The sequence below is a fragment of the Tauraco erythrolophus genome, chromosome 22 (genome assembly GCF_009769465.1).
Source record: "Tauraco erythrolophus isolate bTauEry1 chromosome 22, bTauEry1.pri, whole genome shotgun sequence".
Lineage (NCBI taxonomy): Eukaryota > Metazoa > Chordata > Aves > Musophagiformes > Musophagidae > Tauraco > Tauraco erythrolophus.
This window is the reverse complement of record NC_141486.1, coordinates 5,929,847-5,946,295: the sequence shown is the minus strand read 5'-3', so window position 1 is coordinate 5,946,295 and position 16,449 is coordinate 5,929,847. Positions and strand designations below refer to the sequence as shown.

At 45.0% G+C, this 16,449-nt stretch overlaps 1 protein-coding gene across 7 annotated transcripts in view; it reads left to right on the top strand.

Annotated features, from left to right (window-relative positions):
• Positions 1–16,449, top strand: part of DNM1 (dynamin 1) — a 71,001-nt gene that overhangs the window by 25,918 nt on the left and 28,634 nt on the right. For 4 of the 7 annotated variants that reach the window (XM_086625333.1, XM_086625332.1, XM_086625330.1 and 1 more), the window contains exons 4-13: positions 826–1,029; positions 1,505–1,603; positions 2,305–2,465; positions 3,576–3,718; positions 3,797–3,932; positions 5,122–5,189; positions 6,251–6,389; positions 14,490–14,576; positions 14,790–14,860; positions 15,319–15,370. In XM_086625333.1, coding sequence (XP_086481459.1) covers positions 826–1,029; positions 1,505–1,603; positions 2,305–2,465; positions 3,576–3,718; positions 3,797–3,932; positions 5,122–5,189; positions 6,251–6,389; positions 14,490–14,576; positions 14,790–14,860; positions 15,319–15,370 — 1,160 coding nt within the window. Of the gene's footprint in view, positions 1–825; positions 1,030–1,504; positions 1,604–2,304; positions 2,466–3,575; positions 3,719–3,796; positions 3,933–5,121; positions 5,190–6,250; positions 6,390–9,567; positions 9,707–14,489; positions 14,577–14,789; positions 14,861–15,318; positions 15,371–16,449 lie in introns of all 7 variants that reach the window. The other 3 variants (XM_086625334.1, XM_086625331.1, XM_086625337.1) reach the window with 1 other exon arrangement.

Genomic DNA, 16,449 nt, shown 5'->3' with positions numbered 1-16,449 from the left:
TAGCTTTACTGGGAAAATAAATGGAACAACAACAAAAAGATGGAGTGGCTTTCTTGAAGAGCATTTGCCTTCTGTTTGCATGTAAATACGTACTTTGTAAAGCTCTCTCCAGGTAGTGCCTATGTCATATGCTGCTGATCTCTGTGGAAGAATTCTGCTTAAACAGGGGAGTGACATAGTCCTGGATTCGCCAGCTCTTTAAATGTGAACAGCTGTGTGGGCATTTTTTGAAAAGCAGCAGCTTAGTACTGTGTATCACTTGGCTGGGTAGAACTTGCGCTTGCTTTTTAGTTTTCAGTTTTCCCTCTGCAAGACAATTAAACAGTTATAGGGCTGCATATTGTAGTTCCTCAGGAGAAGGCCCAGCTGACTTTGACAGGAGTCTCCCTTGAATAAGGGTGGCAAGACTGAGCTCTTCAATGCTGGAGACAACCCTTAATGAGTGGAACCAACTCTTCTGACTCTCCAGTCTTTGTTGTGGAGTGGGGAAAAAAAAGGTACTGTCAGCCCTTCCGTTTCAGTGTAGCGTATGTAGAAAGACTTTGAGGGCACAGTTTCCTTGATCAGTGTGAAAACAAGTGGTTTGAAGGGAAGGGTGATGAGATCACTGACAATCATGGCTAGAAACAGCTAGCAACTAGTTCTTACTAAGCAGTAACAAAAAGGAGCTAGAAAGCTCTGTGGGCTGCTGTGTATGCATCTGTTACACCCATTATGTATTGGAGATACTAAAGCTACAGTTGGTAGCTTTAGTGTAAGTACACTTGTAGACTAGAACACTCCTACTTCAACACTCTCTTGTGCTATCTTGTTTCCTGTGTCTAGTCTTGAACCTGACCTTGGTGGATCTACCGGGTATGACAAAAGTCCCAGTAGGGGATCAGCCCCCTGACATCGAGTTTCAGATCAGAGATATGCTCATGCAGTTTGTCACCAAAGAGAATTGCCTCATCCTGGCAGTATCCCCAGCCAACTCTGATTTGGCCAATTCTGATGCCCTGAAGATTGCAAAGGAGGTGGATCCTCAAGGTAAGTATCTCTTTAGCATGACGTTACCAGACAGTGGCCTGATTTTCCTTTTACGTTTTGGTTATAATTGGCAGGAGCTGTGGGCTCCTGTCTGTCTTGGGTTGTGTTTTCACCAAGACACATTCTTCTGGTTAGCGAGTGTTAACAAAAATCCTATTACAGTAACTGTTATTCCCCTTTTCCTCCTTTGTCCGAGCACCATTTCTGAAGAGGTGAAGGATTTCCTTTCCTGTAGTCATCTGCATCCTGCCTGGAGAAAAGTAGGAAAATCTGCACTAAAATTGCTCTGTTGTGGATGTTTCAGCAGAATATAACTGGAAGCTGAGCTTAATTATTGTCTGTTTTACTCTCAGGCCTCTTAGACATGATGGGACTTCAAGAGCCCTTGAGTAGCCAAGCTGGGGAATCTGCACGCTCTGAACAGAGGAAAATATTACATCAGTTGTTAGCTTGATGAAATATGTTTTTTCCATAGGGCAACGCACTATTGGAGTCATCACTAAGCTCGATCTTATGGATGAAGGGACTGATGCACGAGATGTATTGGAAAATAAATTACTTCCTCTTCGTAGAGGTATGTTTCCTCATGCTTTGTCCATGATCTCCTTCCTCTGTTTTCCCTATGTGAGGTGTCCTGGCCTCATCCTCTTCCTCCAGTGCATCCTTTTCCTGCAACGTCTGTTACAACTTGTGGTTAAGTCATCTCTTTTTCAAGCTGAAACTGAGAAAAAGTTGGGGAACAAGGATCTGTCTTGCTATGAATAGGAACTTTTTAGATATTTGTACCTTGATTTGTAGTTCTAGCAGAAGCATAGCCTTATGCTCTTGTCTTTGCTTTCTTTTTTCTTACTTCTAATAAGGCAAGCAGCAAAACCAGAACTCCTCTCTAAAAGACTCTCCTTTTATCTAGATGGGATTGCCATAGTATATCAGATGAAATAATTCTGGACTGTGATACATCCTGTGTATAGCCATAGCGAAGGACCTATCCTAGGGACTTTAACGGAAGAGTCTCAAGTGAATGAGACTTGGGCATGCTTTGTGATTGGAGGAACAGTAACAAATAAGCTAATCTTCAGTTGCATAGTAATTTTTGTCCTCCATACCAAAATATCAGAACCTGGGCTGTTCAGAGGAAATTCTAGTTTAAACTCTTCTAATTGGTTCCTAACAATGTGTTGCCACTAGAATTCACCTTTTGCAGTGCTGCCAACTGGATAACTTCCTTCTTAGTTCCTCCTTGCAACCTCCTGATCTCTAACCCCACTCTTACAGGTTACATTGGTGTAGTCAACAGAAGTCAGAAGGACATTGATGGCAAGAAGGACATTCAGGCAGCGCTGGCTGCAGAGAGAAAATTTTTTCTCTCTCACCCAGCCTACAGACACATGGCTGACCGCATGGGAACCCCCTACCTGCAGAAAGTATTGAACCAGGTACTGTCAACAGTTAAGAACTACTTCCCACTCTGTCATGAGAATGGCTAGGCTGGCTGTCAGGGCTCTTCTGAGGTGGAAGAATACAGGAAAAAGCTAAAACTTGTGGTTAACGAACTGAGAAATGATTTAAATTGTTTTGCTGTAGTGAGACTTGTGAAGGCTGGTTTACTCTGTCCTCTGCATCATAAAAGGCATTTTGGTGGCAAGTCCTGTGAAGTGTGCCTGACTTCTGTATTACTGATAGAGTGAAACACATTGAGGCCGTTATTGGCATTTACACACCAAAGGCAGAACGCTGCTTTATCCTGACACTGGTGCAAAATCAATAGTTGGTTCATGGCGTTTACACTATCAAAATACAAGGTCCTTCTGGTTAAGCTAAAAGATGCCTTCTCAATTTCTAGTGGTCTCTGTACCTAACAGTAAAATGCAAAGATTGATTTAAATGTGATATTGGTCACTGTTTTCCTATTTATTAAGACTCTGCTTTATCTCCTGTCTCATACAGTAGCAACTTATAGTTGCTTCTCTCTCTGCTTCCTTGCAATACTCCCTGAAGTGAATAATTACTTTGTCCTTTTTTCTCCTTATTTAAATATTCATCTTTAAACTGGAATTTTCTAGAGCTGTGCTCTGTGGAAACCTAATTGGAGCCTCATGAGTGGTTTTGACTTCTTCCACCTTGCCTTGTCACCCTTATCGTTGAAAAAGGGCTTAACCACCACCTTGGGTGTCCACGGTTTGCTAATCTGAACACAGAGTAGCATTTACCCTGGTGTAAATAGCAAATGCTAATACTGGTATGTGAAGCTTATTCTTGGGTTGGAGGCAGCAGGCTTATATGAATGGGAGTTTTGTACCAGACCAGAAGGTAAAATGAAGGTTCAAGAATAGAGGAGTGTAATAGGTAGGAGCTGGGGATGCAAGGTACACCCAGCTCATAACTGGTATCTGTCCTTGGATGAACTTTTTATTAGGACCACTCAGAAGGACTGAACATAGAAGAGAGGAGCATTCCTCTTTATTTTGTGGTGCAGAGGAGGTAGCAAACTCTTCCCAGTGGCCACCTAGAGGTTTATTATCATCTTAAACCTTCTTTTTGTGCAGCAATTGACCAACCACATCCGTGACACCCTGCCAGGGCTGCGGAACAAGCTCCAAAGCCAGCTTCTCTCCATTGAGAAGGAGGTGGAGGAATACAAGAACTTTCGCCCTGATGACCCTGCTCGCAAGACCAAAGCTCTGCTTCAGTAAGTGACCTCAACTGCCCTCTCTGTAGCTGTCTGCTCAGCCATGACTTCTACTTCATGCATTTTGTTTTGTTTCAGGATGGTCCAGCAGTTTGCTGTGGACTTTGAGAAACGAATTGAAGGCTCTGGAGACCAAATTGACACCTATGAGCGGTCAGGAGGAGCTAGGATTAACCGCATCTTCCATGAGCGGTTCCCCTTTGAGCTGGTGAAGGTACTGCTTCTCTGTGCTGCTGAGATCCACTTTGTCATCTTCCGCGTTGTCTGTAACCTCTTCTGTCTGTCTCCTTACTCCTCTTGGTATCTTTCATCATCTGTCTTTCCCTTTGACTACTTTGTTCATGGTTTTCCTTTTATTACCTCTTTTACTTATTTTTGTCTCCTTTATTGGAGACTTCCCACAGTATTGACCTTTCCCTCAGTCCCTGTCCTTGTGACAGAACTTAACTTCTCTTAGTTAAATTACAATATTTCTCTGACTTAATTCCTAGATGCTAAATTAAATATGCAAAATAACTTCCTTTAGCACAAACAATAGTAAAGCGATGACTGAATGTCCTTGCAGATAGTTTGTGTCAAAGCTACTTGACTGAATTTCAGAGTATGAATGGTGCTGAAACTTGTACTTCCTTGATCCTTAGCACCAGACTAGACCTAAAGTTGCCTTATAGATGTGCAAGAAGGAGGAAAGAGGATATAAGTATATCTGGGATCATTTCTGTCATTCCCTGTCAATGTCCTAGAGGTGGGAACAATGTAGATACTGTTTCTACTGTCATAACAGTTGAAAAGGACTTTTATTGAATGATAGTTTTCTTGGATGACAAAGTACACTAACCTGATCAGAAGTGTTACAGAATAACTTTTATTTAATGTCAGTTGGAACAGGCTTGAGAGCCAAATCGTTCTGCTCCTGGATTTTCTGTGCTTTGCTTCCTTTTTTGCATTTGAATGAGATGAGGCCTTTTTAGTGAAATACAAGAGCTTGCCTTGTATTGGATAATACATTTTTTGTATGTGAATTGTAAATCTATTTGTGGTGTTCATGGAAGAAACAGCTGCCAAGACCTCATGCTAAATCTTGGGAGAAGAAACTGTTTGTTTTAGAAAGCAATCTAGCACTTCAGTCCCTATTGCTGTATCTCAAAGCAGCTCCTTGAGAGCTGCTGGAGCTTGGCATCTGTAAATGTAGGCCCTTCGCTATTCATATTTGTTCAGGATGCCTGCATTGGCAATAGGAGCTCTATGACTGGACTCTGTATCCAGCGCTTGGGCTAATATCTCATCTGCTGCATGGTAGTGCTGGCATGGCACCTCTTCTGTGTAAAGTGTGCGGTTGTGTATGCTGGGGTTGTGCAAATAAGTGTCAGATGGTTTCTGATAAAAACTCTCTCTTGGCGCAGATGGAGTTTGATGAGAAGGAGCTGAGGCGTGAGATCAGCTATGCCATCAAGAACATCCATGGTATCAGGCACGTATCACGCACTAGGCAGACCGTTGGCTGCATAGCCTTGTAAATACCTCTAGACCTTCTGAATGGAGTTGAAGACTTCAAAGGTACAGTAGTTAAGCCAAAGAGGGAGGGATAATCTCCTTGGACCACCCCAGTGGCTTGAGTCTGGGAGTAGGGACAATCATCCAAGTCAGTTTGCTTTCTCGTCCCATATGAGAGTCACAGAAGCCTGAAAGGTAAAACTGCCTTGGTGACTAGATGTTTTCTCCCTCTTTCTTGTGTCCTGATATAAGAAAAGATAAAGAGGGATTCAAGCCCATACTACTCCTTCATTTAGGTAAAACTAAGATGTTGGTTTTCACTTTCTGCCTCCATGCTAACCAACAGTTAGTGGTTCAAAGCTGTTGTGTGGGTACTGAGCACCTCCTCCCCTGGAGATCTGAGGGAGCGCTGGAGTGCCCATCGCCAGGATCCCAATGGCCCCAGGACATAGATAGCAAACACGTGTGTGCTCCCCTCAGCGTAGGTTAGCTGTCAAAGCACAGTCCTGAGACCCTGAGTTGTGCTGCTCCTGGGAAGGCTGCAGTGCCTGGTGCCTTTCAGAGCCCTTCCAGCATGCAGGGATGCGAACAAATGCTGACTTAGACTTATTTTCATTCCTTTCTTTTGCTCAGTCACTGGCTGAGCTTGATAAAGGATATGGAACCTGTTAGTGTCTTAATAAAATCTTTCAGAAAAGGCCTCCCATCTGCTGCACAATTCTTAGGTCAAATATGCTGTGGAAGGGTTAGCCCTTGCCACCTTAGAGGCTGGTGGCTGAGGTGGAATGGTGGCCTGGCCATGGCTGTCCAGCTGGGATCCATTTTTCCCTCAGCACCTCCTTCCTGGAGGTGCTAGGTGTCCCCCATTTTCCATGGACTCCAGTCAGGGCTTCTCTGGGGGATGTGACACTCCCCAGTGCCGCGTGCTGGAGTTTCAGTGATGGCGGTGCCTGCTCCAAGATGTGTGTGTAACGCTGTGACGTTTCCTTGCCCCTTCTCCCCCTCCTGCCTTGTCTTGTCCCCACCCTGGGTGTTTAGAACCGGTCTCTTCACACCCGACATGGCCTTTGAGACCATTGTGAAAAAGCAGGTGAAGAAGATTAAAGAACCTTGCCTGAAATGCGTGGACATGGTCATTTCGGAGTTAATCAATACCGTTAGACAGTGCACCAAGAAGGTAACCAGAGGCAGCATGGAGCTGACACCTTCCACCCGCTCGCTGGCTGCAGTGCAGCATTGTGACCTGGGCAGGGACTTGCCTGCAGCCACACTCAGTGTTTCTAACCACCTCCTCAGCATGACTAGACCTGAGCGGCACCAGCCTGGGGCGATCCAGCCAACAAGCCAAACAGGAAGGAAAGTGCTGTGGGACATGGGCCATGGCCCTGTTTCCTGAATGTTTTAGAGCTGAGGGATGCTAGAGATGTCCTTGCCACCCCTCTTTCTGTAGCATGACTCCTCATTCCTTCTAAAACCAAGGATATTTCTTACATGGCCACATTTGGCTTTAAATTTAGTATCTGGGTTTAGTTTCTAAGCCAGAAACTGGGATTTAAATTTTGTCCTCTCTGTTTTTGTAGAAGTGAGAGGGTCGATGCCAAACTAGCCTTTGGGTGCTGCTGAGAAGGTGTATGAGGCTGAACTTCAGAGACTGCAGCAGTTATAGCTGTGGGCTGTATTGCAGAGAAACGTTCCTGTGGTGTTTGGCTTGGTTTCTGGTTGGCTTGGTCCCTGTCCTGCTCTGGAAGAGCAGCACATGGCTGAGAAGAAGCAAGTTAGAAATGTCCATCAATCTCTGGGGCCCTCCTGCTCCCCCCAAGAGAGGGCTTCAGGTTTTGCCCTTTGGGATCCATACTGGTATTTGTTGGGGTTGAGGGATGGAACCTACCTTGATTCTGCCCTTTGAATATGGCAGGATTGAGGTTGGGATTGAAAGGCAGCAAGATAAGACAACTTATGCCATTCCTCTCAGCCATGACTTGCTGCTTCAGGCAGGGCTAGGTGCTGGTGAAAAGGCACCCACCTCAGTTAGGATGGTGGTATGGGCACTGGAGACTGGAATCGCCACTGGTGCAGGTAAATGGGCATTGCAGGTGTTTGGAGAGTCTGACACTCTGTCTCTGCAAGGGTGGGGAGAGGTGCCCAAGTAGTGATACTTGTCATTGCTTGCAGAAGTGCCTAGTCCTTAGGCCAAGAGCCTCTATAGAAGGGCTCAGGCATGCAGGCACATGGTTTGCCCCCCAGGACAGACTGGGAAAGCAAAGTAGATGCAGTGAGAGATTGCTCAGGTTTCTAGAGTGCTGGAGGAGCGTCCTTTTCTGTCCTGCTGTCCTCTCTTGGGGTATGTGACTGTGGGGAGCACCCAGGAAAATTGCCATTAGAGCCTGGCGACAGGTAAGCACAGGCCCTCGGGCTGCCAAGTATCCAGAGTCGCCTGCTAACTGGATCAGAAGGCTCTCCTTTTTCATGCCCTCTGAAGCTTCTCTTGATTTATTCTCCATCCATCACTTGCTATTAAAAATTCTCCCGTTAATTCTTCTCGTTGCATCCTTCCCTCCATTTACCACTTTGTTCAGTGTTTCTTTTTTTTCCTCTTTTACTGACAATTTCAGAATAGACCATCTGTTCTGGACAGTGGCAGGTTCCTCAAGTGATCAGGTGTGGGTACAGCAGGGTGGGAAATAGGAGAGAGACCACAGGGATGGGGAGGAAATGTCACGGATTTAGAATTGAAGCGTTCCATTTTAGCTTAGATCCTACTGCTGAGAAGTTGATATTTGACTTGAGTGCTAGTTGCTCTGTGTGTGCTCTAGTAGCCTTGACTACAAAATATTGTCATTTGGGTGATACTCAGGTACTGGAAGGGACTGACTTTAATATTTTTTGTGCAGAGCCCCCAAGTCTGGTGGAGGAAACAGCGTATATTGAGCTTAGCAGGGCAACTGAATTAGTAGGAAACTGTTGCTCTGTCAGAGATGTCAACTCTAGAAATGCCCTTGCTTTGCTCAAAAGGGGCATTGTTGGCACCCTTGAGAGAGATCCTTGGGTGCAGCTGAATCCTGTAACATATTCCAACTCCTTGCTGCTTAAAAGGCAGAGTAGTTGTAGGTCCTATAATATGTGTTGAGTGGTTTAATACTGGTGTTGCTTGGGGTCTTGCAGGTGTTATCCATAGAGATGTGAAGGGAGAAATACCTGATTTAAATGAGGTGTTTGTTATTTATAGCTCACCCTGGATTGGTTGTTAGCCATAGGCACCCCAGGTTTGACCATTAACTGTCCCTTTAGAAAGGCAGTATCCCCTTCCCATGTCAAGGGGACAAAGTACTTGCAAAGCAATAGTGCCCCATGCTAAGACAAGTAACTCAGATTGTGTAACAAAGAGCATCCTGGTGGAAGCTCTAAAGCATTAAAGATGTGGTGAAAAACTTCTTTGGGTGCAGTAGTCTTGAATTGGATTAATCTTGGCCATATTTTAGTAACTAGTTTCTGAGGGCTTTCTGCTTTTCAGAGTGGAGCCACTGAGAATACAGGCCACTTAGTATCTGTGAAAATTAATACTTTCTTGTAAACCTCAACAGGCCTCTTTTGAGTCTGATGCTGCAGGTTAGCAGGGGCAGAACAGATGCTTTGTATAGCAATGGATGGCCTGTAGCATGTTTGCATTTTCCTAAATACTGGATACATCTGTTCTTGCTGAGGAAGTTAATGTTGCAGGGAGGGTGAGTGAAGTGAAATACGCTCTGTAAGCAGAGCGGTTTGTCTGAATCCCTGAAGCTGAGAGACATTGGTTCAGTTCTGCCAAAACAAGATGCAAGTGACAGACCTTTGCAAGTCTTGGCTTGCCTCCTGTTCAGGCTTCCTATAACTGGAATAAGGAAAACGTGAAGGGGAGATAACTGTGGTGGGAAGGAAAGGGGAATGTGTGAGACAAAGGGAAGCGAGACATGGTGAGCCCCTGGGAAGAATGGCAGTGGCTCCCTGTGGCAAGCAGCTTTGTCTTAAAATTGAAAGAAGCTTTCCTTCAGGAAGAGATCACTTGATCCCTGGGGGGATTTCCATCCATTCATCTTGCTCTTGACAGCTCACCATTTCACTGGCCCAGTTGCTCCTACCTCATTCCCCTTTGCCACTTTGCTTGTAGACTCTCCTGATACTTGGCAGTGCATAGGCCCCATAGCAATGCTCACCTGTTCAATAAACTAATGGAATGAACCAAAATCTCACTTCTCATTTTGCCTTGTGTTTCTCTCTTCTCCCTTCTCCTTTCTTCTCTTTCCTCCTCCTTCCTGCTCTTTCTCTGCTTCGCTTTCTTCTTCCTCGTTGCTTCCTCCCACCCTGCCCCTGCCATGCAGAACGGGTCTCTTCACGCCTGACCTCGCTTTTGAAGCCATAGTGAAAAAGCAGGTGCAGAAGTTGAAGGAGCCGAGTCTGAAGTGTGTGGATATGGTAGTGAGTGAGCTCACATCCACCATCAGAAAGTGTAGCGAAAAGGTAAAGAAACAAAAAAATGCAAAGAAAGGTCAATGCCCACCCCGTTCCCACACACTTCCATGCTGTTTCTCCACACACATGCCAGGAACTCCAGCAAACCTAGTGAAAGAAATAAGGTGCATTGAAAGGAGAGCAGCAACCTGCAGGTGTAAGAGCAGTTTAAAAGCAGGCTAGGAGAAGTGGGCATCAGCTGATGGCTCTTTAGTTGAGAAGTGAGCTAGGATCCAGTGGATAACTCTAGCATACCCTTTTCCTCTGGCTCAGTGACATTCCCCTCAGTGTGGATCAAATCCTTTGCAAGCCCTGTTTGCTGTGCCACTACCTGCATGTTTAACTTTTCTGTTTTTTTCTGGGACCTCCTTAAAAAAATCCAGGTATCCTAGAAAAAGATAAGAGCCAGAAAAAAGACCTTGCATCCCCACAGCATGAGTGGTCTGCAGGTTTCATCTTGTCCTGCAAAGCTATGTTGAGTGGTAGCATATACAACACAGTTAATTAAAAGTTTGAAGTGCAAGACGTTCTGCAAGAAATACTCAGAGTCAACAGAAGATTACTGCCCTAAAAGCCTTGGGGAAAAGCTTTTCCGGGCATTATATCCTCTGCATCATTCTCCTGCTGATCTCTTGCTCTCTGGACTATGCTCAGTGGGAGGTAGTGTGGGATACTCTTCCCTGTTATCCTGTGAACAGCAGGACGTGAAGCCTTAGGATAGCAGCAGGCGGAGAGGGAAACTGCCCTGAGTGACATGGAGGGTGTCAAATACTGCTTAGAGGCTGGGGCAGGCATGGGTTTGTTTCCTAGGCTGGTTTTCCTCCAGGAGGGTGTACCACATGCCTCCTTTAAAAAAAAAAAAAAGACAGATGTGACAGTTAGTGTTAAACTTAGCAGTGAGGCTGTGGCACAACGCAATAAGTTCTGGAAACTGAGTTGGAAAGGGCTGGTTTGTGGGTTGTTTTAGGACTTGAAAACTGCAATTCCCTTCTTCCAGGGTTCCAGCCAGACTCACCAACATATACCTCTAAATTGGGAAGGAAGGGAAGATAAGAATTGATGAGTTCAGTGTGAAGGCAAGAGCTGAGCTAATGAAGTCTGGTTGTGCTTAGGAATACACAGCTCACCTACCCCTCTGTTAAGGAGATATCTTTGACATGCCCCGAGCTCTGCCCAGTCGGTTTCTTGCAGAGTCCTGCAGTTGCCAAATTGTGGGGGCTAATGTGGTGAGGCAGAGTAACTCCTTTCCAGCCTGTTTGAATTGCATTTTTTTTTAAATTATTATTCTTTTTCTTTTGATGGATTTGACTGCTTATATTGTTTTTTGTACCTGGCTGGAGATGCCTGCCCTGGGTGGGGAAGGAGAAAGGATAATGAAAACCCAAAGGATGTTGAATTCCAGTTTCTCTATTGGACCATGTAATTTAGAGCAGCTGGATAGCCACTTGCTCTGTGAATTTTAATCCATGATATAGTGGAGGACCCTGTGAGGATGTTCCAAGGTGATGCAACCATGATAATCCTGTGAGAAAGGTGATAGTAGCAGTGACATTGTAGGAGACTGATGGCTGTAATAAAAGCCAGAGAGGCCAGGGAGACAGACGTTAGAGATGTGAAATAACTGCCTAAATGAAAATATGTAGCAATAGTACTGGAAAATAAAAGGAAGGCTTTAGCAATGCTTAAAGTCAAAATGTGTACGTGTAGTGAGAAGGTTAACCTTGCCTGTATCTCCCTTTGAAAGAGTAGGAGGTAACTGCCATAGGCCACTTTAGGAGAGCAGCCAGCCTGAGATGGGTTCTGATGGCATACGTTAGTAAAAGCACAGGGGTGTTAGTTAATTTGCAATATTTATCTTGCATGTTATAGCCTTAACTGCTTGATGTGGACAACAGCATGTGCTATTAGGGGAGGCATCTGGAAAAGGCTACTTTAGGACTGATGCTAATTGTAAGGTAATACCCATACTGCTGTGTTGTGGACTGATGCTGCCTTTTGGATGACAAAACCAAACCTTTAAACTCACTAGTGGTTCCATAAGGCTTCTTGAAAGGAAGACTGCTTGGGCTAACACCTCTTGAATTAGCTTAACAGTCCTGTAGCCTTGGTTTGTTGCTGTCCTGAACTATTGTGTGTTATTGTTTGTGTGCTGTCACAATTATTTCATTTCACCCCAGATGGTGATGAAATCTTTGTATGTGCAGTTGAAAAAGCTGCATAGGTGGAATAATATCAGACTATCAATAAAGAACAGAGAAAGCAGCAAACCCATCTGTTGTCTACGGAAGTATAGCTTTCCTGTATGAAGAGATTTGCAGTTGACTATCTTTCAACTATTAGACCAAGTTGAGGGCTGAAGAGAAGGTAGCCATTAACAGCTGTTCTCTGACTGGCCTGATTCTGAACTTCCAGTTGGTTAAGTGGAGAGTAGCTCCAAAATCAACAGAAAGCTGGTGTAAGCATATAAGCCCTTACATTCAGGAGTATAATATTCTAGCCAGTGTTTTTTCCAAAAGCAGGAACCTTCTGTGCCAGACTGCACTGCAGCATCTCACAAGTGCAGGAAGGTCTTGCAAGTCAGCAGCCTTTCAGCGAAAGGTCGATCTTTGGTGTGCTGGCAAGGACTCCTGGAATCTGCAAAGAGGGGAATTAAGGAACATTGGGACAAAATGGTTTTCAAAGAGGGCTGTAAGCTTGTATTTTGATTAAACAGGCAAATGCAGTGAAAACAGGATTGAAAACCCACTTGAGCTGGGACACAATCTCAGGCTGACAGAGTTAACCTCTTGAAGGGTCGCCTGCTCTCCTGTCTTTCAGAGTCATGGCATTTCTGGGTGCTGTTTGTACTGCTGGTGATAACTCCTTGCCCCTCATGCCCTGTTGCATGTTCCCTGGTGGTGTGACATCCTGTAGCTTGTCTGTGTCCTCTTTCCTTGCCCAGCCTTGCTTCCCCTGTGCATGCTTGGGATTGGAAGCTTCTGCATGGGGACTGATGCTGTCAATTTATTTTTGCACATGAATGTTGCTGGATGACCTGGGTTCTGAATAAACCACAACTTGTTTTGCACTTTGTGTGCATCTTTACTGATTGGGAGTGGGGTCGGGGAGGAAGTTTGATGTGTTTTTTCTTGTTTGACTGTTTTATTTTTTTTATTTGAAGCAGAGAAGCTGAGACTTGCTTAGAGGTTTTCCAACTTCCTGTTTTTCTGTTTGACATAACTTGCCCATCTATCCTTTGCCAACCTGCCAAAGGAAATGGGAAGCCTTGCCTGTGTGTTTCTGAAGCAACCAGCTGCCTGAACCATAGAGATCATGAAGAACACCCAGTTTGTGCTTTCAAGACAAGGTGGTGGTGGGGAACACTAACTTGTTTTTCTTGCCTCTGTAGTGTCATTGGTGTTCAAAACAAACCACGCATTTGAAAATAGGCAGTGTCAAAGCTAGTCCTCTGTTTCAGTTCCAGGCTGTTGCAACTTGCTTGATTTGCAAGGGTTTGAGACTTTTTGTAGTCAGATGTTAGGAATATCGTTGCTGGTAGTGTGGCATCTGACTTCCAGTAGTGATGCTGCACACTTTGAGTCAGTTCCTTCTAGCATGTTATAATTGCTTATGTATACAGAACAAAAGGCCAAACCAGTTTAAGAAGCAGCTCTCATGTAAATTGGAGGAACAAAACAAATGCTGTACAGATCGTAGGCAAATGAAGTTTCTTCTTTATATACATCCAGAAAAGACTGATATTTAGGAAATGCTGTTTGACATTATAGTAAAATTGGAGGTAATATTAAAAAAAAAATGGAGGAAGTGATTTCACAAAAGATAGAGATAGGCAAAGCGGGTAAGGAAGGGCTAGATCCTGGGTCTAGAGGATGAATTTCATTTGGCTGTGCTAGTCCTGACCTAAAGAGCATACAGTTACTGCTGTTGAAATCACTAGCACCTTATGAATCTAGGCAGGTAGGTGAGTGCTGTGTGAAACCCAGAGGGCTTTAAGGGTGCTGATTTTGAAAGCTTCTTGTGTATGATCTTGTAGACACTCTTCCTCTGAACCACAGCTAGTAAAGTCATTCTGGTTCTCTGTCTGGGCAGAAAAGGATTCCCTTGGTAATGTGGAAAAAAATGTGTTGTAGATGTGATGTGAATATAGACCTTAGTTATAGAATCTTACCCCAGCACAGGCGGAGAGCAGATAGAAGCAGCTGGATGCCCAGAACACAGTGTTTCTTGAAGACATGTACTCTTGATTTGGTCAGATCCTCTGTCTGCTTGTGGATGTTAGAGTGGGCTGGATGCTTTCATTTAGGGCCTCAGCAAATGGGGATTGAAATCCACTTCACTTCCCAGGGAGACTTCCTATAGCACTTAGCAGGTTGAGCAACAGGCCACTCAACTACGTAACATACTACAATGAGATGCTGAACATTTACAGAAATTGTTCGCTTTAGCAGGAAAAACCCAACAAACCATAAGCAGTGTGCTTACATCTGGGGTTTGTCAAGAGCCTCATGCCGGGAAGAATGTGGTGGGTTTGGAGTGGGTGGTCTTTGGTGAGGCAGAAAGGTTGCTGCAAGAGTAAAAACTTTTCTGTGAAGCCCAAAGCAAGAGGTAATTAACTTTTCCCCAGCAGACCTCCAGGAACTTGGAAAAATCTGTCAGCAAGTCCAGCTTTCTAGAACTTCCCTTGAAAATATCTGATTGCAGGGTGTATGTATGTATGCATGCATACATGTGGGGGCTACTCCCCCACTTATACCTCCCTTTCCCATGTGCACGTGTTTTCTCTCTCCTGCAGCTCAGCCAATACCCTCATCTGCGTGAGGAGATGGAGAGGATTGTTACTACTCACATCCGTGAGAGAGAAGGCAGGACCAAAGATCAGGTAGGGGATCAGAAGTGTGTGTAAGAAGGGAGATGGGATGGGGTGGAGGACACCTCCGAAGGAACAGTCTAGGCTAGAGGGGCCTGAGCCAAGAGGTGCCTGGCTGCAGAGGGCTGATCAGATGAACAGTGTGCAGGGCTCTGTCCGCCCCTGACTAGTAGCAGTGTCAATCACTAACGTCTGTCTTGCTCTGTCTGTGCCTCTGTTTGGCAGGTCATGCTTCTAATAGACATCGAGCTGGCTTACATGAACACAAATCATGAGGATTTCATTGGCTTTGCCAAGTAAGCACTCACATCCTATTCCTAGTCTTCTCTGCATGTGTTTCCTGTGGCTCTGTCCTATAGCTGCTCCAGTAAACGGGTTGCAAAGGCCCTGGTGCAGATGCTGCGGTCCTAAAGTATGGTTCAGCTCTCAGTATTGCTTTTTTCAGTGGCTCCATATTGCAAGGCTGGGGAGGAGAACAGGAATGTGTAGAAGGGGAAGTTTAGAGTATTAGGGTTGTGTTGGGAGGGGAAAAAGCAGAAGCTGTAGAGGGTTAGTGACACAAGTGTGGTTCAGGTGAGAGTGAGAAGATGAGTAGACCAGGCTGAGAGAGCAAATTGAAATAGATTGGATTATCAAGGCTTGGAAGCCAGTGGTGAGGGGCATGAACTCACTGTAGCAGCTATCTGATGGGAGCAGGATTCAGGTGATCCAGAAGGGCCTGAGAGGTTTTGAATGTCTCTGCTGTTGTTTGCAGTGCTCAGCAGAGGAGCAGCCAGATGAGCAAGAAGAAGGCAGCTGGCAACCAGGTAGGCCAAGTTCCATCTCCTTCAGGGCTGCAAGAAGGACATGTGTGCTGCCTGGAAGCTACCAGGTGGACAAGTGCTGGGCTGGATGTAGCAGTGGTCTAAGTTTGGTTGTGTTTTTTTTTCACTTGTCAAACTCCATTTATACCTGGAGGATAGTGTGTTAGGCTCACTGCAGTCAGGAGGAATTGAGCATGTAGCAGCAATGTAGGGAAAGTGTTGTAGAGGGACATGGATGCTTGATAATCAAGATCCGATCTTGCTTTTCTGGTAGAAATCCCTATTAATGTTGTATAATCCTTCTTTGTTCAGCCCCTTCACTAGCTGTGCTAACTCTTGTGCTGAAGTGAGGGGTACAGAACACTAGGTCTGTACTGTTACAGTACAGAATTGTCTTTTCTAGCTGTCTTTCCCATCAGTGGTATCTGCTTTCTGGAAAGGTATTTCAAGAGAGTTCATGGACTCTCTTCTGTGAAACTTCACTGGAAATACTTAAACCTCTATACAGGGAGACAAGGGGTGATTATAGCTGTGGTTGCGCTGAGTATGTATGAGAACACACTGGGGGAGAAGACAGCAATGGAGGGAAGGAGTTCTCTTGTTCCTTCAGGAACTGTAAGGGGTGTACATATGATTAAAAAGGGGCTGATGACGCTTTATCCCGGATTTGCTGGGAACATGGCAAGGCTGTCAAAGCTAGAAGCTCTTGTAGACACAAAGTCTTACAAGCAGCTTCATAGTGAATGGAAGCAAATGCTTTTGCTCAGTCTTTTTAAAGACATTCACTCCTGACGTCCATCCTCTTTGTAACATATTTGACCACCTTTCCCTGCACATAAACATGCAGACTGTTTCAGTAATGTTGGCAGGCAGGTAGGTCAGCAGGCGGGGCTGGCCAACCATCCATTTCATGGGGCCTTGGAGTAGCTGTAGGGAACCCCATCCTCTGCAGTACACCTTACAGAAGAGCTGAGTGTAAAAGAGTGCAAAGGGCAAACTCTGGATCTACCTGTAAAGTGCTTTGGCTTTCCCGTTAGCAGAATTTATTTTTGGGACGGGGATTGCTTTTGTTAACTCCTAAG